Here is a 25,602-nt window from a genome sequence, read left to right as displayed (position 1 = left end):
TAAACTTGTAACATCAGCATTAATAAAAATGCACACCAAAGACTCTGATATGTAACCTCTTTAGATGATTTTACTGTATTCCTCTGCAGTCTTACTTCACTTCACTGAGGAAGTTTGTGCAAAATATCAAAACCAGTGTGTCTGGATGGGTTTGTACGTTCTAATCGGAATAAAACAGAGCCTAATGTAGTAATCATTGTATTTACATTTGCTAACAGCATAGCAAAACCTATAATAGCTCAAGCTTTCGTATTCTCAATATTAGTAACTCTATACTCAACTGAAATCCATTAATGACAAAAATCTCACATTTAAATTATATATATTAAGTGTTTTTTAAATAATATTTATTACTAAATGAATATTATACAAGTGTGCGAAACTAATAGCAACAAATGCCTTTCTTGAGGCTTGGCAGATATGCCCTTAAAACACACACACACACACACACACTCGTTATGGCACTTTCTATAATGGTTATAGAAATATAAGGATTTAAATTGTCACTGAGTTGAACATCATATGAAACAAACAAACATCATCTTGCAGGAAACAATTTCTATGAAGTAAATAAACTGCACAAATGATTCCTGGAATTTATTTTCCATTGTATTTTTCTCAAAACTAAAATTAAGAGGAAGAATGGTTATATTTGAGTTTATTCCTTCTTGGGATCTTCCAAAAAAAAAAAAAGTGATATAAGTGGAGTGGTGGATTTAATGAGTGGTGCAGACATTAAAAATGCATGTTGTTTCATAGGATTGACCTTGGGACCAGGAGAATGTCATTTGTAGTATTGTTATAATAGGAGTTTACTGCATTTTTTTTTGGTTTATTAGAAAGCTTTTTACATTTGCAAAACATTTTTAGGATTTATATATACATATATATATATATATATATACACACACACTGATAAAAAAAGTATTTACCTTCCCTTCTACTGTCATAAACAGTGCAAATGAGATGGATGCAGTGCAAAAACAAACAACATTAAAAGTTTATGGCAAAAGCAGAAACATCATAAACAAGCAGAGTTGCAGCAGTACATATGGGATTTCAAAGAGGCTTAATTGTCAGATGATAGATTAATTTCTTCAATTTGTCATTGCATACAACAGCCACATGAAAAGACCTGTTTTAAAGAAAACAAGTCCAATGAATTGCGTGATCAACCCAGAGTCAAGACCTGAATCCTACTGAACACCTTTAGGATGAATGAAATGGTGGATCAGGGCACAGCCAATTCCCTCTTCTACAACTGAATTGGTAACTGCACTGAAGGAGAAATGGATACATTCCTACTGCCTCTTAAAAGAACTAGTCAGAAGTATTCACAATGGATTTATGCTGTTACTGAGATCTAAGGTGGGCCTATACTTTATTAATCTGTTCATTGAAACTATGTTTTTCCAATGTTATGGTTCCCAAATATTTTGGTTAGGCAGGTTATAATGTGTGTATGTGTGTACATGGAATGAAGGTAATATACTTATACCATTTTATTTAATAGGTTCAAAATGCCATTTTAGAAAAGCATGAAGATTGCAAGAAGGAATCTGTAAGTATTTTTTCATGATATTTTTGCTGCATAATATTAGTATTAGTAACGGCCGCATGGTGCAAGAAAGCCTATGGCTTATGCTGATATATTTGATATTCTTCACCTTATCTTATCTATAATAGTACTTAATGGTACATATGGCCATTAATTAATTTTCCAAATATGGTTGGTAACCTGAGGGATAAAACAAGCATGTCATAAATAACTTTATTTTAACAATCTAATGTTGAGTGTTGAGGTATAATTTATTGAATCAGTACCAAATTTCGTATGCCTCTTTTAAAGCCTTTACACAACTACACCATGTAGAAGAAAGGATCTCATCCTAGGCTAAAGACTGCCCTTTGTGTTTCTTTATTTCTAATTTACTAGAAGAAAGCAATTTCTTTATTGAACATTCAGCATCTCTTAACACGATCTCACTGACCATAAATAGATCATGTTTGGCATTTCTAAGAATGCCAGGCATAGGTTTCATGTTTGGTATTCCTAGAAGCCTTCAGAAATTATTGGAGCCCCCCATTTTTTTAATAGTTTATTTACAAGGCAAATAATGCACAAAAATTTGGGATGACTACAGTAGAGCATTTTGTAGACACTACAAATTTAATTATACATTAAATCTTGGACTAGCACCTCAAGTTTGATAGAAATATTTTGTGCATGTAAGAGAGGGGGAGGGAGAAACTTGCTGTTCTATACACTATTATTCTCTTAAAAAACAAAGATGCATATGCAGTTTTCTAATGGCTTATCATAGCAAACTTGTGGGCAGTTAGACTGTCCAAGCACAGCACCTCTGGTATAAATTTTTAATAAAAAAAAAAAGCATCAGGTGTGTACCAAATTTAACATTCAGTTTTATGTTTACATTTGACACTATTGGATTAGATCAAAAAATACCCTTGGTAATAACAGTAATTCCCCTAAACTACCTTATGGCCAAGTTTCAAGATATGAAAATGGACAAAACCAAACTCTGTGGAAAATTAACACACAGAATGCGGGGGCGCCTCCGTAGCCAGGTGGGAAGGAGCAGCAGTGCGTAGCACACGCTTCTTGATTAGACCGGGGTTCGAGCCCGTCACCACCAAATACGGAGGATGCGGAAAGGTCAAGGGAATGACCACCGCATATTCCCGGAGCAATATGGCCTTAGTTGCTAATGCTCCTAAAAACCAAATAACAAACAAACACAGAATGCAGCACACTTCCTGTTATTTGCAGCATATATGGTGCTGCAAATAACATTTTAATAACTTTTTATGGCTGTATTTTCCAGTAAATAAATAGTTCATACTGCTCATAATGTGTATACCATTTTTAGTTTAAAGAATTTATCAGTTGACCAGTTATTGTCCAGATAGCACTGTTTCTTCTAAGAAAAGCATAATCTATAATTTTATTTGCAGTAGTTTCATACAGACACTGTGTAAACAACAAAATTCCAGCTCAGTGATTTTCAGTGCATCTTTTGCTTGCCTATCAAAAATGCAATTCTGTTAGCCACGGTAGAAATTTTCTGATGCATTTTATTATTTCATTACTTGGCATACATAACACTGTGTAACAAATTTTCAAAAAGGTTCTGTTTATTTGCAATTCTTAGTGTTTTTAAATTTGGGTATGTTGACCTTAGTTTGCCCAAAAACAAAAGAAAAGTAAATATGCAATAATACCATATCAGATTTATTAACAATATTAAAATTCTGCACAGAATAGAGTGTTAACTTTTGCTGTAGGAAAACAAGCTAAAAAAAAAAAAAAAATCCCACATTAAAGAGTAGGAACCGTCCACAGATTAATTAAAATGCATTTCCTTAAAAAATGTACATATACATCTTTCTCTTTTGTGGTCAGTGTGATAATTATGAAGCAAGAACTAGATATAGTCTCCCATCATAGTTTTATCTTTCCTTGGTATACCTCTTCTCCATTAACTGTGTATCCTGGTGGAATCTCTCCCTATGCTCTTTACTAACATCATCGAGATTTCGTCTGAAAAGCTCCAGATGAGATTGCAAGTAATAATTTTCAATCAATTTGTTAGCTAGTTCTTTGTAGTTTTCACTCTTAATGTTACCAAGCAAGCCATTCAGTACAAGGCAGAATGACTGTTAGGAATTTTCATCCAGCATCAGTCATTTTGTCTCCCATTTTTTGTGAAGCAATAAATATGCCACCTTTCACTTTTGCATCAGATAGTTTTGGAAATGGATTGTATATGCTCAAAGGTGTCACTGAGAGGATCAAATGCTTTAACAAATTGTATAACCTATGCCGGCTTGATATGGAGTGGTGGAAGCAAAACTGTTTCTTGTAATCAGTTCTGGCAGATACCATTCCCTCCTCCTATAGTGCTGATTCCTCCTATCCCAAAGGCAGAGAAAGCAAGGGAACTCAGTGAGAAAACACCTTGCAAACCCCCAGAAGGAACTCAATGTCTTTAAGTCTCCACACACACACACACACACACACACACACACACACACACACACACACACACACACACACACACACACACACCTCCTTTTATACCAATCATACTTAAATTTCTCTGACACATGCTTCGCATTTCTATAGTCTTCTTTAATATGAAGAGAGTGTACAACAGGAATCAACAGGTGTATCCATTGTACCCATTATGAAGCTGTGTTGCCTCACAGTGGAAATATAAGAATAAAGACCAATCAAATCAAAACCATAGCACAAGGATTCTGAAACCGTAAAAATTGTGCATAAGTAACATATCTTTTTCTATATGTAGTACTGCAGCTGAGAACCAGCAGCCTCCAGTCTTTTAAACAAGATGCCAGGATCTCTGCCTTGGATTTGGTTAGACCCAGATCCCAACAACCAGCCATTTCTTGTTGATTAGAGAAATGTGTTATTTACTTGAACAGGCTTCTTAGCTGTATCCCAATTATCTCATTCACAGGATTCATCAAACAATTTTGAAGACTATTGTGGAGTAATAAATGAAAGGTGGATGGGGGGGCAGGGCTCTATGGGGAGCAATAAATGAAAGATGCACTACAGATTTTGAGTGGCAGACATTTTAGCAGTCATCATGATGGTTTGTGGGGTCTCTCCATATGAGGTATAGCAAAATACATATCCTTATACCACAAAACCATCCCCAATGTTGACCTGCAACTATTAAGCAGAAATTGTGTGTCCATAACCTGCTTTAGTCACCCACAGGCATTCCAAAATGGGCTTCATATGCAGTGCAAAACTTGATGCCACCAACGATATTATGCTACATATGCTTCGGCCTACATATTCTCAAATACAGTAGAATGAGTTTGGAGGTAGCTTATACCTTTGTTTGGTAGCCATAACAAACTGCAAAAAAAAAAAAGAATAAATAAATAATAAATAAATAAATAAAATAAATATATATATATATAAATAATAATTATACAAATTAAATAAAAATGTCACAAAAACATAAACCTTCAACTGCAGTCAAAATACTGACATAGAGAAAAACCATTGAGACACTGTTGGATTCAGCACACAAATACATAAATTATAACAAACATTTTTGTTACATAGTATAATTATTATTCCATAATTGACAGCATATCATGGCAGCATGATTGAGTATGCTGCCATGATCTGCTGTGGCAAGTAACACATTTAAACAAACTGAAAAGCAAAATGGAATCTGCTCTTATTTATTTCAGGTCCAGTGGTCCTCTACAAAGTAGTTCACAATGGCATATTGTTATTAATCTGTTTGCCACTTGTAGCCTTGTAGTTTTCTTATTGGAAAAACTTATTTTCTTTTATTTTTAATTAAATTCATCATATTCTACAAATTTGTGATATTGGATTTGTGATACAATCATAATCACACAATCTATAATATAGATTATATATAATATGTGTGCATCTATAATATTTTTATTATTTTAATATTATGGCTTACAGACAGGTATTAAGAAATGATTATCTATAGCAAACAGGAGCAAAAATATTCATATCAGTATTATAATTGCTAAATGTATTAGGGAAGTGGCCTTTTTTTTTGAAGTGCCAAAAGAAAAAAAAAAAAAAAAAAAAAAATTGTTTTTTCCTTTAAATTTAACCAGACTTTTTGCTTCAATTACTGTGGCAATTTAATTGAGTGCTGTAGATTATTGGAATAAAGTGCCTGCCACAGTGGTTGTGGCAAAGAATTTGGTAAAGTCCAAAGCAGAATTGGGCCACTTTTGGGTGACAGGGAAAGTATGAGTGGTAGAGAATTTTTTCCCTGTTCCCCTTCCACTATTGTAGGCAGTTTATTCCAAAACTGCTGCCCAAAAGTAAACTTAATGAGATCAGATCTTTTATTACTCCCCAAAATTTTGTATTTGTTTTCTCTCTTCTACCAGTGAAAATATACCTCCTTTGTTCATTTTACTGATTCCTGTTCAGGGCCTTATATACATTTACCAGCCCCTTCCACCCTCCAGATGTCTAGTTGCCAAACTTTGCCTCCACATCTGAACACATTCAAGTAACGAGTAAAAAAAGAAAAAAAAAAAAGAAAAAAAAAAGAAAAGAAAACCCAATATTCCAAATGCAGTCTCACCATCATCTTATACACAAGGACAATGATATTCTTTTCCCTACTTGTAAAGTCCTGTATATCACACAGAATATCATGTGCCTTCCTCGTGACTTGTTTACACTGCAAAGAAAATTTCATGTCTGACTGAATTGCAACCTTTAAGACTTTTTTCTCATGGATCCCTCTTTTAATTCCACTCATTCTAGCTACAATCAACTACAAGTAGCTCCTGGATTTCTGTGCCACAGGTTCAAAACATTTTATTTAGAACCACGGGTGCCATTTTCAGAACATTTGTGCAATCAATCTAAGACATAGTATGTTGACCTTTACTTTACTTTTAAAATCTAAAATTATAACAAAAAATACGTAATCAGTGAAATTAAACATAATTACTGAATATTCTGTTTTTAACCTCAGTTCTTGCTGAATTGTATATTATGTTGATTAAATGGTATGCTATTTAGTTATGATGTGCATAGTTACTATATTATGTAATTACCAGTCAAGTGTTTCTCTCGCTGCTTTTTGCTTTTACCTGCTTCACAGATTTTTTAACTAATTAAAAAATGGTATGCAACTTGAGTATCACAATGTTTTCACAGAATAAAGAGAAAAACGTATAGCAAGCTTAGCAAATAGAAGCTTATTGAAATATTTAGTAATTATGTTTAATTTCACTGATTACATATTTTTTGTTATAATTTTGGATTCTTAGTGAATCAAGTTAGTATGTAAAAAGGTTGCACGCCACTAATAAAGATTATATCTCACTGTTAACCCATTAGTACTTATGTGTAGGTTATTTTTTATTTTTCTTCTTAAGTCTTTTTTGCATTGAAACCAATTTAGGAATGCAACTGTAACTCAATACTTTCCAAGAAAAGTTTGTTCTTTGGTTTGCTCTCTATAAATAGGGCAAAAATGACCTCCATGTACTTAGGAATTTATGCATAAGTGCTGAAGGGTTAATATACAACATTAAATAAATATAGTATTGCATGTATGTTTTTTGCCTTATTTTTAACAAGCTAACAGCTTGCTTTCTTTTTAATTATTAGCTTGAGAACTTTCCTGATCAAAATATATCTCAAGTACAATTGTATCAAGCTTGCATGGACTACCATATTTATGAGGTAAGTTTAAAGTCACTTGATTTCCTTGTTACAGACATTTTTCAGATATTTAAAACAATGTGCAGTGTGCAATGCGAGATATAATTTTTAAGAGATTTTTAAACTTGTTATGACAGCAGTTTTTACATATGTCTTTTTTTAAAGATTAGCTATAAACAAACTAACATTCTGCTGCTAAAAAAAAAAAAATAATAAATAAATAAAATAATAAGCTCTGGGGATCAAAGAGAAAATAAATAAGTTTACTTTTAACATAATAAATAGATAAGTTTTATTTCACTTCTTTAATAACTAACATTTGTATACTTTCATCATTATTTTCTTTACCTTGCAGATTTGTGAAATTGCTGTGGTAGCTGCATATCCAGATGAAGAAAAGGGTTCTGTAGCTCAGACTCAAGATGCCCAAACTGCACAGCAACAACCACAACCAGAACAAAAGCAGAAACAGAAGCAACAACAACAGGCTTAGTATGTTGACCTTTACTTCAATTCTACTTATAAAATCAAAAGTATATGCTTTTATCTTATCTTTTATGAGATAATTTATACGAAGATTCTTTTAAAATCAATCAAATGTAATTTAAAATCTAAATCTACTGAAAAATAAACTGTAGTCGATTTTGCATATACTGCTGACTTGATTATCCATTTAAAGATTATCTATAAGTAGTTCCTGAACAGATGGGCTAAAATCCAGACTCATACGTTCAGTTTATTTCACTATGGCCTTAGGCTATCTTTGTTACTGTTCCAGTTTGTTCGATGCTTGTTTTAATTTTTTAATTTATTTATTTTTCATTTTGTTTAATTACCTGATCTTGTCTTTTTTTTTTATTTTCTTTTTTTTCCCAATTGAAAAACAATATATAGTAAACCCCCGCTATTCGCGGTATTTGTATTCGCGATTTCGCGTATTTGCAGTCGCTGATTTAATATAAAATGAAACCTAAAAAAAATGTGAATTTTAAAGCGCCGTGAACATTTTCCGCCATAAAAAAACATGGGCGTGGCTAAAATTATCTTTCCCGATCAAAACAGCGCTCAGTGGGTGGGGGGAGAGGGGTGACAAAATCGCGAGCGTGGATGTTTCTCGCTAATCCTTGTTCAGTATGGGTTATGTGCTTGTCATGGAAGGTTGTCGTTTGCTTTTAATTTATATGCTTATAAATTGAATAAATTTATCAATTTATTCAATAAATTTAATTGATATGCTTACAAAAGTGATAAATCTACCGTTTTGCAGTGTAAAACATACTTTTTCTAGTGTGTTAATGGAAGAAAGTGACTTTATTGTGGACAAGTTCTTTCTAACCCTTACAAAAATATGGCTACGAATAACAAGGGAAATGTGAAAAGATCAAAGAAGGTGATGACATTAGCGAATAAAATTGAGTTATTAGATAAAATTTGTAATGATGAAAGTGTCTCCTCAGTGGCAAAACATTATAAAATCAATGAGTCAACGGTACGATCAATCAAGAAATCGGAAGAAAAATCCGCCTTAGTGTCCGTGAAAACGCACTAATTGCTTCAAAAAGTGATGTTAAATTAGAAAAAAATGGAAAAAGCTTTAAATCTGTGGATAGAAGACCGAACTCAAAATAAAATTCCGTTAAGTTCACTCATCATTTGTGAAAAGGCAAAACTCCTTTATCAACACTTTAGCGAAACTGGTGATAGCATTGGCGGGATAAGTTTTTTAGCTAGCAAAGACGCTGGTTTGAAATTTCTAATAAATATTACATTTAATATTAAATTGTTCTTATTTTCATTTCGATGCCATATGCTTGCATTTCACTATGTACTGTCTATGTACATAGTCATATTATGAAGGTATATAATACATACATAGACAAAATTTTAGACTAGTTTTTCTTATATATTTCATACTTTGGAAGGGAACCCCTTTATTCCTATGGGAGCCATAACTCAGTATTCGCGGCCTTTCTCAGGAACATAACCCCCGCGAATAGTGGGGGATTACTGTATACCAATTGTAACTGGCAGCACAGTGAAAGCTGTTGTAAATGCATTATAAGTGGGTGGTTGATCATGATCCTAGATGGTATATCTTATCATTTGTATGCATGCATGCATGTTGCAAGTTCAAATCCATACAGTGCCATAAAAGGAAATTAGAGATCCATTGCTGCTACTGCGGTACTGGTATACAAGCTACTACTGGACAGAGAATAGATTTATTGTTTCTATATTATGTTTGTTAGTAATGCTGCTAGTGAGAATGCACTGTGGCTCATATTTTAAGAAAGGTAGTCAAAATTAAAAATTTTCTAATATCTCAGATTATAAAACATTTTATGATGGAGAAATATTGTAGTGATAGTTGGCTAACTTGACAACAGAATCTATATCTTGGTAATTAGATTCAAGCTTAAAAGCTTATCAGCTCAAAGTTAACTTATATATGGTAAACATCTCAGTTAATAACTAGAAGTTTTATTTACATAATTGGTATTCTGAAAACATTAAATTTCATATAAAGCAAATTTATAACCATTCTAAATTATTCATATAATTGTTTTTATTACAGTAAGGGGGAAGCATTCTTCTACACAGTTAAACAGATGTTTTTAGATCATAATTTCTATTATCTAAAAATTGTTTAATAATAAAACTGTTTTCAAATTTCAAATGATATTGATCTTCTCTTCTTAGGATTTATTCTGCTATTACAACGGTTCTCCTCAACCTAACATTGAAAAGTCATTCCGTTATTCTTTTTTTCCGTTTTCTTCTATCATATTGATTAGAGTAAAAATACAGGTTTAGCCAGGGTTCTGATTTTTCCCCCCTATTGACACTTCACAACAATTATATTTTGCAAGCTGTATAAACTTTGCATTTTCTTGGCCAATGCAACCATGTTACCGAGCCTAGCATTCTTGAAAACAAAACTTTTACTATTTGTTTTACTGGGATAGAAGGGGATTTTGTGATTACTAGATGGGCCCTTTCTTGCCTTGTTCATTAGATACTGATAAGATTGAGCAAGCCTCTAGTGATTAACATAGTCTGTACTGAAAACCTGGCAATATTATTTTATTTATTTGTTTTTGCAGCAATACATATACTGAATAGCATATAATACAGATTGGCAAATAAATGAAGTGCATATTAAATTGCGTAGTTATAATAATAGAAGTTCTGCATACCAGTAAATTTTGCAATTTTTATAGTCATTTATCTACCACATTCCTTTTAACATAAACTTTAATTTGTTACAGGATATTTGGGAATTGTCATTGTTTGGTATACTTTATATTCACACAAAAAACTATTTTGAACTGAAAGACTAATGGTACGAGTATTATCTAATCTGCAGAACAGGAGGAATGCTTTATCCATAATATTGGATGGTTTCAGTACTACACAGTTCAAAGCACACAAAACTTCATTAACACTACTATACTTTATACTAGCTTACATGAGAGAGAGAGAGAGAGAAGTCTCACTAGAAGACAGTTCTATGTATTTCTTGTAAATAATACTCATTTTATATATATATATAAGCAAAATTAGCCTCCAAACAGAATCCACAAATTTCTTAAAAATGCAATCCCCATTATATTACATATGTGCTATGTATTAGTATTAGTAACGGCCGCAAGGTGCAAGAAAGCCTATGGCTCATGCTGCACCAGCCAAAAAAAAAAAAAATCCGAACAAAACAATGATAAAAACAATAAATAAATAAATAACTAAATAATAATAATTAATAAATAAAATAAAATAAAATAAAAAATAAATAAAAAGGAAATTAAACCTATCATCCTATGCGCTTCCCTTACCCGAAAGTACTATCCAGATGACCTTTGAATTTCCCCAAACTGTCGGCCTCTACCACCCATGAAGGCAACTTATTCCAGTAATTTATAACTCGCTGGCTAAAATAGAACTTCCTGCAGTCCAATCTAAACATTTCCCCCCGTAACTTGAATTTATGTCCCCTAGTTCTAGCATCATTTATAATCTTGAAAATTTTGTCCTCATTCATTTTACTGATGCCTCTCAGAGCCTTAAACACCTCAATCAAATCTCCTCTAAGGTGTCTAGTTTCCAAACTCTGCAACCCACATATTCGAAGTCTTTCTTCATAAGGACGCCCTTTTGCCGATCTCACCAGGCGAGTTACCCTTCTTTGCACCCTTTCAAGAAGCTCGATGTCTTTCTTCAGGTGCGGTCTCCATACTTGAACACAGTATTCCAAGTGTGGTCTAACATAAGCCTTATATAATATAATGTAAACCCAATATAAACATGAAATCTGAAAATTCTACCAACTCTGGCATTTATATACTGTTTTATGTTTGTTTTTGAAAGCTTCAGATAACAAATGGTTCACGAACAGCCAGCAACTGGTTCAGCCTATTTTTTTAGAGATGAGTAGCACCAACATTTCCAGTTGATATCCAAAACCAACACAAAGGAACACTAGATTCACTCACAGAAACAGACAACTTGGTTGAGGGCTAGGTTATGTCATTTTCCTTTCCCAGTGATGGTTGTCATTCTTCCATTTGAAAATTCATTGACATAGTGAAAAGGAGAATGGCTGAGCAATTAGAGGTAGTTCAATACATTGTGAGTTCAATACAATGAGAAGCAGCATAATTGTTATGAGAAAATTCCCAAAGCATAAATACAGTTGTACAGGATTCCCAAAACATTTAATTTAATTTAGTACTTGAAGAGTCACATGCGATAAAAGTCTTCCAATGAATAACTTCATGCTCAACAATGATGTATGAGAGAAAAGATAAAAGTTACTACCTTATTTATGAAAAAAAAAAAAAAAACACGGAAAATAAAAGTTTGCAATACTACTAAAAGTTTTTGCAAAAATGATGTGAATTGAACCACAAGTACAAAGTAGTTAGTACCACTACCCAAACTGGAGAGAGATAAAAAAAAAAAAAAAAAAAGAGTGTTTCCAGGTTAATACTAAATATTTTGAAAACAAAATTGTCACATGCGATAAAGGTCTTCCAATAGGTTATATGATACAGAGTACTGGTGTACATGTGGTTGTTTTCTTTTGCATCAAAAATATGGTATTTAAATTTCTTACTTATGTAATGTTATAACATTTATATATACATGCTAACAGTAATTATTATTTTTTTTTAATTCTAGGAACACGATTGTAAATATCTTTCAAGAATGATGTCTACATCTCTAATCATCTCTCAACAACTGATGCATAATTCTGCAGTCCTTTCTGGATAGAGGTTGCTGTCTGTCATTGTGTATTTTGTACAGTTTGTTTTGTGTATTCAGTAGAAATGCTTGTTTTCACATTGACGTTTTGTTCAACAATTAGTCATCACAGTAGATCTGCACGATTACATTTTTGAAGAAAATAAAAACTGATTTTTATATATGATGTGTCTTTTCTATGAGGCATTTAAATTTTGTCATCTTATTAATGATGAAAATTTTATAAAAGACATAACACTATACAAAACAGGTAGTTAAACCACCTGTTTTGTATAGTGTTATAGATTTGGTTAAAAGGTATTACCACAAAACAACCAACTGAACGAGTGTGCCTTATGCAGAGTGCTCCATAAAATCTTAAATAGAATGCATCACAGTAGATCTACAAAATTAAAGTGTTTTTTTTTTTTTTTTTTGGAAAAATTGAGCAGCTAAGAAAAAAAAAAAAAGTAAATTATAAATATGGAAATTAAAATTTAATCTCAATATTAAATATTTTGATTTTTTATTGCAAAGTTAATGATTTAATTGAAATCAGGATACTATTTCAATACAGGTAACTGAAATTGCTTTACTAAATAACACTACTCTGCATTTTTTCTGTTTTGACTGACTGGAGATGTTGTAATCCCCCCCCCCTGCAAAGTGACAGTAACATTCAGTTACCTACATTGAAATAGCGCCTTACTAAATTGCTGCATTAGATCCACACAGCTATTATTAATAGGGGTTTTTATTACATGTGTAATGATAGTTGGTTTATTAGGGAACTCAGTTCCCTAATAAAAAACTTCTGTTGTTTCCAAACAGATTTGATACAATTGACATTGCTTTGACATAAGATCACTAACTGAGGCCACCTGCTGTCTGTTGATGGAACCTTGTTCACCAGTGCCCTTGAGCTTTTAGTGAATAACACTGGGTGATGTTATTCAATTAAAATGATATTAGTTACTTTAGGTTGACCCATGGATAAAAGTAATTTCTAAAGAACCAGAATTGAAATGCTGTCACTGGAGGGCCTAGAGCTTACCCAGATGGTCAGTCACAACACAACAGAAAAACATAACACAGAATGATGTTTTTTTCTAAAACCAAAAATATAAAGCTCAACAAAGTACACAAGACTAAAAATTACAAGTAGAAAAGCATCCATGTCTGAGTGCAGTCAGTACATTATATGAAATAAGGCAGACTGGGCTGGCCAGGTGGGTAAAGTGCCTGCCTGGCAACCCAAAGGTCGCAGGTTCGAATCCCGCCTCAGGCTTGGATCAGGGTAGAAAATGCAAAAACTTTGGGAGGTGCATTATGGCCACAGAAGCCCGCACCAACAAAAAAAAAAAAAAAAAAAAAGAAAAAAAAAAAAAAAAAGAAATAAGATACAGAATGACACGAGTAAAGTGCAAAATCAAAGTAAATAAATGTAGCATTAAAAATTAATGCTAAAATCAATTAGGGTGAAATATTTCAATGATTCTATTGTGTCAACTACAACATCCTGACAAAGATAACAATTATAAATTAATTTGAAAACAAGGAATGAGCAAATCCTCTATGTTGTCATTGAACTCCATCTCCTTGGGATGGCTACAAAGCAACAATGGCTGAAGAAATCACAGCATTCCTCCAGCCATTGTTAAATCAGAGTATTAATGTTTACTCTTCAGATTGGGCTAAGGTTAGAAGTAGAGTCCCTTGGGATCAGTATTGAGACAACTTGTTTCTTAAATTACATTGATGATACAAGGCATGGTGTGAAGGCCAGGAGAGTTGTTAATGATCAATTCCCAGCAGCACACTTTCAAGATGCCTTGGATCAACAGAAAAGTGGCAGCATTGTTTTAATGCAACAAAACTCAAGATCTTATACTTGAGAAATGGCAACCCACAGAATAACTTGTATACTGTATTCTCTTTCAACCATTTACTGTATCTAAATTTTAAATAAATAAATAAATCTTTTTTTCAGCTCCTTTATTTATCAGTTTGAATTATCTAACTGTGCACCTCTAAAATATTCTTCTCTTCTGATATAACTTCATCCTTAGATATTTTTAATTAATGCCAAAACATTTTGGAGATATGAGCGAAAGAGGCTTAAAAAAAAAAAAAAAAAAAGGAAAATAAGAATCAAGAAGGTGAAAAAGTGTTTTGGAATTTAGTTAAAACTATCAGAAAAGGAGGGGAAAAACTACTGCTAAGAGATACTCAAAATTAATGGGTAAAGTTAAAATAAGGTTATTTTAGAAGTATAAATTAAATACTTTAAATAGATAAATAAAGGAGCTGTAACCAGCACCAGTAATAGCACATTTATATTTTAGAACAGGAGTTATCAATTATGTTAGTTTTCTTTGTGGTCCATATTAGAAAAAAAAAAATGGAACTCAATGCAGCCTGGATCCTTTTTTGCGCCAAGTTAATAAAATTTGAAATGAATTATTATGATAACGTTTACAGTATTTCCTTTTATTATAGAAAAGTTGCATATTATTACAGAATGTGAAGAAAGATGCATTTGGTATAATGTACAATTGATTTTTTAAATTCTGCACATCAAATTAAGAGAACTTACAAAAATGCAAAATTAAAATAATTACTTACCACTCAGCATCTATTATGTAAAAAATTTGCCACTGCGATGTGGTCACTATTGGCTTGTTAGAACTGAATACTGTAGTTATTCACATTTTATCTCCTGAAGTAAAAAAATGGCATAAAAAAAATCATCAATATTAGTGATATTTATCAAGAGAATGAGTAAAATTTTAGTGTGAATTAATGTTGAATTAACATTGTACTGCAGAACAATTAGTTATAAAGTGAAATGATTAATACTATAGTTTAAATCTTAAGTACAGGGGGCCCCCCAGTATCTGAGTATTCATTATCCGAGTCCCCACAGTTACGAGGATGCAAATAATACATAAAAAAATACGAAAACATAAAAAATATAACAGTATCTATGTACTTTGTTTCAACTTAAATTGAAGCACCCCCCACCACTACACACTTAACTATTTCTATCCTGCTCTTCTCTGCAAGTGTTCTTTTGAGTCGACTCCCTCCACCTTTGGTCAGTTTCTCGTTTACTGTTGCTTGTAGTAGACAAGTCTGATATTTTTTACATTAAGTGAATTCTTAGTTTTATTATTAAAGCAAAGTGCTGATGATAAAACCATGGGAAAAAAAAAAAAAAAAAAAAAAACACAAACGTTATTAAGGTTTGGATGTTAAATTATAAGTTATACATCATAAAAGAAGTGGTGAACAAGTAATCAATATCGCGCGTACCCTTGAAATCTCGGAAACAATTCACACCATCCTGAATAATGGAGATATCGAAAGCAGAGCAAAGAATATAATCCAGCATTTTGAGGTTAAATTTACAAGAAAAAGGAATGATATACTACAGGGGATCCTCGTTATCTGAGGATAACTGGTACCAGAAAATTCCACTTAAAACGGGGACCAATTTTTGTAATGTTTATTATATAAATAAAACTAAATGCAACTAGGCATAATATTTTAAGAGTTTAAGATTTTATGTCTATATAATATCAGTGTACATACACCACAGACAACTCTTAAAGAAAAACTATGATAGTGTGAAAAGCATCATTTCATCTGTATCTCATATTTTGCTCATCCTTCACGAGTTGCCCATGTATTGCACTACATGTGTTACTCTAATAAGTAATGCCTCACTAATATCTATTATTTTTTTATAATAGAGAAGACTATTGCTACTTTTCTCGGTGGCTTTTCATCGGTGGGTGTGGGCAGGTACCCTGGTATTGTAAGTGAAACCTTACTTATTCGAAGTAGTGCAATACATGGGCAACTCTCTGTGAAGGATTAGCAGATATGGTGTATCTACACTGATATTATATAGTAATATTTATAACCCCAGGGGCTCACATCTGGTGAGTATGGGCTTGGCACACCCAGGGTCCTGAGCTGGATATCATCATTCTCCTCTTTCTTGGTGATTTCCTTCCCTTCACTCTCACTCTCTCTCTCTCGTAGGGTAACTTGGGAATTTTTTTTTGGCTGGTGCAGCATAAGCCTCAGGCTTCCTTGCACCATATAGCTAATAATAATAATAGTAAAAAAATGGATGAAAGAACTGAAAAATGAGAAAATTATTTTATTAGACATTTTTTATTATATGTTACACAATGTAAGGTTAAATAAAGTTTATTGAAGTTACACTATTTTTCAGTTGTATGAATAAAGAATGAATCCAGAGTTGTTTTGTGCGTTTTTTTTTTTTTTGTTGTATTTTTTCAGATAAAATTGTGTCGTAGCATTTAGTTATGTCTTTAACTTCATGCTTAACATTTGTTGCATGATCATGAAGATCATTTCGTCAATTTTCTCTAAAAAGATAGTGTATACACACTTTGCAATATTCTAAATAATTGGCTGATATTTAAAAACTGAAACCATCAGTTTTTGATACAACAATCATTTTCCTGCATAATGAGTTAAAACAGAAACATCATTCTTGACCACATTAATTTTCCTCTTTTGAACTGTGATCGTTTGTGAAAATATAACTATTCAAACTGATATATGGCTACACTATATAAACTTTTAATTCATTACAACTGTCATCTGCCAGTTGTACCAAAAACAAATGGTTTCAGTTTCCGTTTTTAATTTCAATTATTTAGACAGAGCATTCCAAACAGTGTGCAAATTATTTTCAGCAATTTTTTTTTTTTCTATTTTTATTTTGATCACGTCATTTTCATATTTTATTTATGATTTCATCAATACAACAGTACAGGGTGAGTGTAATAATCGAGGTCATGTTCTTAAATTAGATAGATTTATAACAAAATTAAATATAGAAACTTAAATATATTTAAATAAACACATTTTTTTTATATGAAATCTCAAACACGAAAAGTACAGAAACTATAGTACAGTCAGTCCTCATATAGCACAATAGTTGTGTTCCTAGAAACCCTTGTGCAATGCAAAATCGTGCAATATAAATAACAGGCCCTATGGGAAAAATAGGGTTAGGTGCTCACCACCCAAGATTGAACACACATTTGTAACCAAAACATTACCAAACACAATAAATAGTCATAATAAAATACTAATAAAATATTGCTAATGCTTTTATCGCAAGCAAACTTGTTTCTTTTTTGATCTTCTATCCAAACAGATGACAGCCATTCCATCTCTTCCAATTCTTTGTATCTTGATCTAATGGATTTTATTACACTTTGAGTTGTTCCTGCTATGAAAGTTGTTTTTATTTTCACTGCATTCTTTCTAATTATTGGCGTTGCCTCATTTAGATTTCATATTTTTTTCTCTAACAGAGGCAGACTGGCCATAAGCCTTACTGGGGAAACCCTGGTTGGCCGGAGGCCCGAAGACGATGGAGGCTGGTATGATTTTGGCCATAAACACTAGTATGAGGCCACTACAAATTTTCCCTGGTAAGAATTTTTCACCCAGTTTGCCTCTGTCTATCGATATTGCTTTTCTTTTTCTCTCTGAATCTGTAGTGCCTTCACCAGGTCGCTTCCTTTTCAAATCTTTAAAGAATTTTACTCATTTTTAGGGAATAAAGCAAAATTACAAAATGAGGAGGAATGCTTGATACACATAAACAAAGCTGTGCGCATGTAGCAACTGAATAAACAACACCGTAAAGGGAAAGACACTATTAACACCTCACTAGCTCGCATTTTACTAAAGCACATTTTTGGAGATCACTACCATAAAACAATAAAAACAATTTCCAGTTGCGTTTCTGCTAGTGGAATCTGTTATAAACTGGTTGTAAACTCGATCTAATTGCATTTGCAATAATACCGATAGCTGGAATTGTGTGGGTTTTTACGTTATTAGGGTGAAATGTGTTTCCCCTTCACTGATATAAAAAACAAAAATACATTTTCAGAATCTTCTCTTCATTCCTATTGTGTTGCGTTCAGTTGGGGTGATTCCGCATTGGACTTCCATTTCTTGTAAACACAAAAGTGAATTGTACATAAGCGAATTCGGTTCGTGTTATATATGATATCGACCCCCTATTTATAAATCGTGTATGATCGAATTCGTGTAGTGTAAACACGTGTTATACAAGGACTGACTGTACTTAGTATAGTGTGTGGGCTGAAAGGTTGAGAAGATGAAAGATGCTCGTTAACAAGACCTGAACTTCTGTAGGTTGTAATTTTCAGGGAATATGTGAAGAGAAGTTCCAGAAGTTGAAGGGATAAAGGAGGAGGAAGAAAAGTTGGATTTGTGAGTTTGAATTTGACCAGTAAGCAGATGCTGACAGGTTGTAGCACATATTCAGAAGCCAAATCAGAAAAAACAGTGTCCAAGGAACATCTTTAGAAAAGGCATACAGCAAAAAGTCTGAGACAGAGGGGGCAGAGATTTTGTAAGAGATGGGTCATTAATTAAGCTAACTGCCCTATTTTGAATGGAATCTAGAAGCCTGAGAGAGGTAACAGGGACACTGTCCCAGATATGAGAACAACATGCCATGGTAGGGCAGATTTGCGATTTGTACCGAGTATGTAGCTGTTTAGAAGAAAAGTAATGACAAGGGCAAGAGAGAAAATCGAGTTTTTTAGATGCAGAATAAGCAATATCTGTGACGTGCTTATGCCAACAGAAGAGAGATATTAGAAGTCAGGGTAATCCTTAAAAGACATCAATCATGCTGTGTGATGGAAGAGATGGGGTTACTAGGTGGTAACACGGGGCGGGGGACATTCCTATATGTGGTATGGATGCCACACCTTGATCCTTGCTTACACTGTATTGTACCTGGGTGGGTACGAAATAGTATATTGGGTGGGTTCCAGTATACTAGATGCAGTATTTCAGGACCTGCACATGGGGATTATACCCAAGGTTACAAATAGTCCCACCATCGCGAAGGTGCAAACAGATGATTTGATTGTCACAGAATGTCTGGACTTCACCAAAATTCAGTCCACTTCAGTTTCACCTGACTGTCAGTTCCATCAGCATTTTAGACTCCCAGGTAGCAAGCCCTAGTGTCACCATGCCATCCATCACATTATTCAGAGGTCATTTTTTAAGGGCAAATTCCAGAAGATTGGTACAAGGCATTAATCGTAGCAAGTATATAAATAGGTAAATAAAGTTGAATGTAGAAATTATAAAGGAATTTTGTTCCACAACTTACCAGGTAAAACCTAAGCACATGTCTTTGAGAAGATCAGAAGTATCACTGATTGTATCCTTGGGGAAGAATAATAAGGTTTTAGTCCAAACAAGGAGTGCCAGGATCAACCTGATGTAGCTGTGTTGTCAAATGTATGTGCTAAATACTGTACAGTTAAAAACCATGTTCGCTGTCAAATGATTAGTTGTAAAGTTCAGACCTTGTGGTTTGTGTTGAGCTATTACCTTTCCACTAATTTTTCTTAGTCTGTATATATATAAAAAAAATAATAATAAACTATGGGAACACGAAAAGAACTTGAATTTAGGATTTGCTCATCTCGAAAGACATGACAAAGCACCTAGAAATCAGCCTCTACCTTTTTATGGAGATTACCTTTTATTCTCCTTTTAAAAGATTATCTTTTAAACGAGAATAAAAATTGGAACATCTACACTGGATATTGAAGAAAACACTGTAAAACAGTTTAGGGTTAAACTTGGAATGAAGCAGGACTGCTACGTATCACCATCCGTTTTTATAATTTTTGTGTACCATACAATGAAAGAATGTAAGTTGCTGACAAAAATATAAAAATTGGATCATGCTGTTACATAGCAGCCTGAAAAATCTTCAAGAATCTTTGAATAAATTAAAGGTACATTTAAAATAATATAAAACAAAATAATAAAATTAAGCGATAAATTTGAGGTGTTAAAAGCAATAAAACACTGAAACACACCAAAAGCAAGGACTAAATGGTTCCAAGGACTGGAACCATTTAGTAATTCTATGTATCTGAAACAGTTTTTAATTAAGATAAAAGACAGGAGATGAAAATAAACAACAGAAGAAATAACAGGATATGTGGCAAGCCAATCAAACTAAATCATTTGGAGTGAAAGAGAAATTCACCAAAAGTCAAAATTTAAAGCCTATTTTAAACTATGGAGTTGAATAGGAATAAAAGGCCAAAAATTATTAGAATCTTTGAAAATGAGTTTTAAATGATAAGACCATTTCACAAATGAGGAAATAAGAAGAAATCTGATGGTGACAAATATCCAGTCAAAGAAAGTGGGAAGTACACTTATGGGCATGTAGAAAAGACAGAAGGAAGAAGATTAATTTAAAGCAAAAATTAATGGTAACGGGGCCAGTGGCAGACCAAGAGGAAGGTGGTGCGATTGCGTCAAGCAAACTGTAAAGGAAAGAGCACTTACTCTGGCTAGAGATAAAGAGGTTGGTTGTTGTAGGGTTCTAAGCACATCAGAGCAACTTAGGCCATACGGCTGCCATATATAGGGTGTCTCAAAAATATTGGTACAAACGTTTAGGGGAAGTAGGTAACATCTAAAGGAATGTGAATCGCATAGGAACCCATAACCGGAAACGTCACGGGAAAGCAGTAGCAGAGGCACAAGAAGCAGAAATGACACAAGACAGTAATTAGTGGCAAACATTTATTTCACATAATATTAACAATGGAGTATGAGATGGATGCATTTCATGATGTTACAACAGATGCTCAAAGGTTCAACCATTTGAATAAGCCTCATCCGTGACCAAAACATATTTTTCAGATAAAATTTCAGAATTTCAGAAACCACTGCGCAAAAGCAACACACGCAGGATGTTCTTGGGGGAGCAGTAACTGAACCCTTTGGAGATGAAAGGAGTGTAAGGAATCATGGTGCCAGACACACTGGACACTGCAACGAGACACTCCTAAGGCAACAGCATGTGTGCTGGTAGTAGGATTATTCTGGATGGCATTCAACACACTTTCTTCCATGGCGGGAGTTCGCGTCAAACATGATCTGCCCGCACTACCCATAATCGCACAAACAAACGGTGGTCCGGTACATGTCTGCCTGGGAAGCATTCTCCATAAATTCGTTGAGCGGCTCATCCATTGCCCTCTGCTAATCCGTACACTAGGTGCATGTCTGCCAGCTCACGGTTTGTATATCGATGCATGCTCTTCGTGCGGCGACTACTGCTTGAATGAGTAAACCAGAAATTTTCCCTCTCTCGAACTGATGAACAGCGCCGTCTACCGACTTACGGTGACATTTCTGGTTATGGGTTCCTATGCGATTCACATTCCTTTTGATGTTACCTACCTCCCCTAAACGTTTGTACCAATATTTTTGAGACATCCTGCAAAATATGTCTGTAAATTGCGTGTTCTGTGGTCGATTTGTTGTTTGGTGGATAAAAAACTTGAATTTCCAGAAGAAAAAATCGTGCTACCCTTGCCTGAGATCAATCAACTTAGCCATGTTGTGAAAAAAAACCCATAAAAATTCCTCGTATCATTGACGGAATTCAACCTTAGGTCTTTTCCACTTGGTGTGGAGAGGATGGTGATTATACCAACTGTGGAATCCACAAGAGTAGATAAAGAGGTAACAGGAAATGGACTGACAGTCCAGAAAAGGACTGATTTGTACTGTCACAGTAAATTGCACACCCAGTGGATATAACAGATTTGTTTGTATAATACAGTGGTTTTCAACCTTTTTTTAATAATGGCACCCCTTACTCATTTATTTTATATTGCGGCACCCCTACTCAATTTTCTGCCTGTTAGATCCAATTCTGTGTGTGTGTGTGTGTGTGTGTGTGTGTGTGATAGTTATTACGTATATATAATTATAAAAATGACATTTCACAATACAAATTATATATATATATATATATACACACACATACACACAGTATATAATAATTTTATTCTTTATATAGAGGTACTAAATAAACATCAATTATAGATCACCATAAAATTAAAAAGATACTGTACACCGTTTTATAATGAAATAAACATATAAATTTAAAAAATAATAGTTTAAGTAACTTAAATCCAAATCACGTGGCACCCCTGGAATGTTGTTACGGCACCCCTGTTGAAAACCACTGGTATAATGATTAGGACGATAATCATTTTGTGTAGAGTCCACTATGAGGCACTTTCATGTGATTATCTTGTGATCATCTATGCATCAGTAGTGTTCTGCCACCGTTGAGTGTGTACACACTTCCCGATGACACTATATGATATTATAATGTCATTAAAACTCTGAAATGCTAGAACTCAGGTTGCAACCACAGTTAGGGCATTTCAAGAGTTGTTTTTTTCCCCTAAGCAAAAAAAAAAAAAAAAAAAAAAAAAAAAATTATGTAAACAATTTTATTTACTGATTAAAATTAAATATTCGGATATGTTTTCTAATTTCACTGTGGCAACATTGAGTAATAATAATGAACAAAACTAATAACAGTTGTTACAGAAGTATCTATACTGAATTAATAGCAGATTAATACCAAACTGCACCTAAGCACTGTGCTGCAATGCATATCTACATTCAAGATGCACCAAAGCACCATGCCGTACATGCGAGTGGTCATTCTTAAGCCAAAGAATGACCACTTATAGGACACCAAAGAGTCCTGTAAACATAAAGACACACGAAATTAACAACTACTTAGTACTGGCACTCAGACTGAATGTTTGCAGTAATGCTTGGTTTTTGTGTATAGACTTGGCATGCAGTTTTATTTGTTCTTTGTTTGTGTTGGCTTGTGTATATGAATAAATTTTTTTATAAATTTTTAAGATTTTTTCTGATTTACAGCTCAGTACAAAAATAAGTGTTTGCTTTTAGCACTGAATTCCAAAACTCTTAATTTTAAACCGTTAGGTCCAAATTTCCAGAATGCTGACTGACTTTTTTTTTTTCAACACTGAAAATTATGGCACATTGAATGTGTTCTCTCGGATTTAGGTGACAGCAAACATGCTAACACACAATGACAATCAGCTGAAATTTTCCTGATGAGCCTTCCCTTGTTAACAAATTGGCAGCACAACTCTGCACATACCTGTTACGTTCTTCAATGTCTAACATTTGTTAGACAGTGAAGCACATGCAGGAGGTTGGTGAATGTTATGGAAGTAATTGTCAATAAATAATTGCATTTGCAGTAACATAATTGACTCGCCCTCTTCTCCGAATGGCTCGAATAAATATCACTAGGAGGAAAAACTTTTTTATGTGTATATATATGTGTGTGTGTGTGTGTGTGTCATTTTCTGATTAGATATTGATCAGTGCATTTTGACAGGCTTGTCTTTTATGTAGAAAAGTGTGCACATAGGTGGGCGAGCAAAGCGAGCAGTGGGCGAAGTCCCCTAGTATTAAATTAAAATCTGAAGCTATTGTCAATTCAATGAAGGATGGAAGCCTCCTCAACAAGCCACGTTGTGGGAATGGACCATAACCTGCCATGCTTGTCCAGTGTAGGTTGGCAGATCAACTGGGGGGGGGGGTTGAATCCCAGCCTCTTAGAGAAAAGACTGGGGTTCAGGCTCCTGACTGCCGAATGACTGCTACAGAAGCCATATACAGCAAACCCCCGCTATTCGCGGGGGTTACGTTCCTGAGAAATGTCGCGAATACCGAAAACGTGAATACTGAGTTATGGCTCCCATTGTAATAAAGGGGTTCCGTTCCAAAGTATGAAATATATAAGAAAAACTAGTCTAAAATTTTGTCTGTGTATGTATTATATGTACCTTCATAATATGACTATGTACATAGTGAAATGCAAGCATATGGCATCGAAATGAAAATAAGAAACAATTTAATATTAAATGTAATATTTATTAGAAATGTCAAACAAATCTTTCAAACCAGCACCTTTGCTTGCTAGCAAAAAAAAACATCCCACCAGTGCTATCACCAGTTTTGCTAAAGTGTTGATAAAGGAGTTTTGCCTTTTCGCAAATGATGAGTGAACTTAAACGAATTTTATTTTGAGTTCGGTCTTCTATCCACAGATTTAAAGCTTTTTCCATTTTTTCTAATTTAACATCACGAGTTACAGAGAAAATTTTGAAGCAATTAGCGCGTTTTCACGGACACTACGGCGAATTTTTCTTCCGATTTCTTGATTGATCGTACCGTTGACTCATTGATTTTATAATGTTTTGCCACTGAGGAGACACTTTCATCATTAGAAAGTTTATCTAATAACTCAATTTTATTCGCTAATGTCATCACCTTCTTTGATCTTTTCACATTTCCCTTGTTATTCGTAGCCATATTTTTGTACGGGTTAGAAAGAACTCGTCCACAATAAAGTCACTTTCTTCCGTTAACACACTCGAAAAAGTCTGTTTTTGCAAAACGGTAGATTTATCACTTTTGTAAGCATATCAATTTATAAATTGATAAATTTATTCAATTTATAAACATATAAATTAAAAGCAAACGACGAAACCTTCCATGACAAACGCACAACACATGCTGAACAAGGATTAGCGAGAAACATTCACGCTCGCAATTTTGTCACCCCTCTCCCCACACCCACCGAGCGCTGTTTTGACCAGGAAAGATAATTTTAGCCACGCCCATGTTTTTTATGGCGGTAAATATTCACGGCACGTTAAAATTCACATTTTTGTAGGTTTCATTTTATATTAAATCGGCGATCGCGAATATGCGAAACCGCGAATACAGATACCGCGAATAGCGGGGGTTTACTGTATAAAAAGTATGCTAAGTTGTTATTACTCTGAAATTTCCTCTTCTGTAAAATACTAACAAAAATAGTTGATATGGTTTAGCCTGAAATGTCATGAAAAAAAGATTTTTTTGGTGGTGGCAGGGAACTGTTATTAGACATGATTTTTTGTTACAGCATAGCATGTTCACACAGAAAACAGCAGACAACACTACGAACCCACCGAAATCAGTAAGATAATCAACATCATAGGAATGAGTATCCACAAACATTGATCAACAGGGATCTACACAGACAGCAAGTGTTGTCTATTTCCAGAGGTTGACATGCTATAATGTAACAGAATTTTTTAAATTAATAAACTAAGTACACAAGTTTTTTTTCATTAAAAAGTATA

General features: G+C 33.7%; 1 protein-coding gene across 1 annotated transcript in view; it reads left to right on the top strand.

Annotated features, from left to right (window-relative positions):
• LOC150083956 (uncharacterized) overlaps positions 1 to 12,527 on the top strand; it is a 46,592-nt gene extending 34,065 nt beyond the window's left edge. Inside the window, exons 6-9 of the mRNA XM_090374967.1 lie at positions 1,514 to 1,561; positions 7,187 to 7,261; positions 7,596 to 7,732; positions 12,419 to 12,527. Of these exons, the coding sequence (XP_090231093.1) occupies positions 1,514 to 1,561; positions 7,187 to 7,261; positions 7,596 to 7,732; position 12,419 (261 nt within the window). The 3' untranslated portion in view covers positions 12,420 to 12,527. The remainder of the gene's footprint in view (positions 1 to 1,513; positions 1,562 to 7,186; positions 7,262 to 7,595; positions 7,733 to 12,418) is intronic.
• Positions 12,528 to 25,602: the final 13,075 nt, after the last annotated feature.

This window comes from Mastigoproctus giganteus, chromosome 6, assembly GCF_048544385.1.
Source record: "Mastigoproctus giganteus isolate SK-2022 chromosome 6, ASM4854438v1, whole genome shotgun sequence".
Taxonomy (NCBI): Eukaryota; Metazoa; Arthropoda; class Arachnida; order Uropygi; family Thelyphonidae; genus Mastigoproctus; species Mastigoproctus giganteus.
The sequence above is the reverse complement of the archived record's forward strand: the minus strand, read 5'-3'. Positions and strand labels throughout refer to the sequence as shown.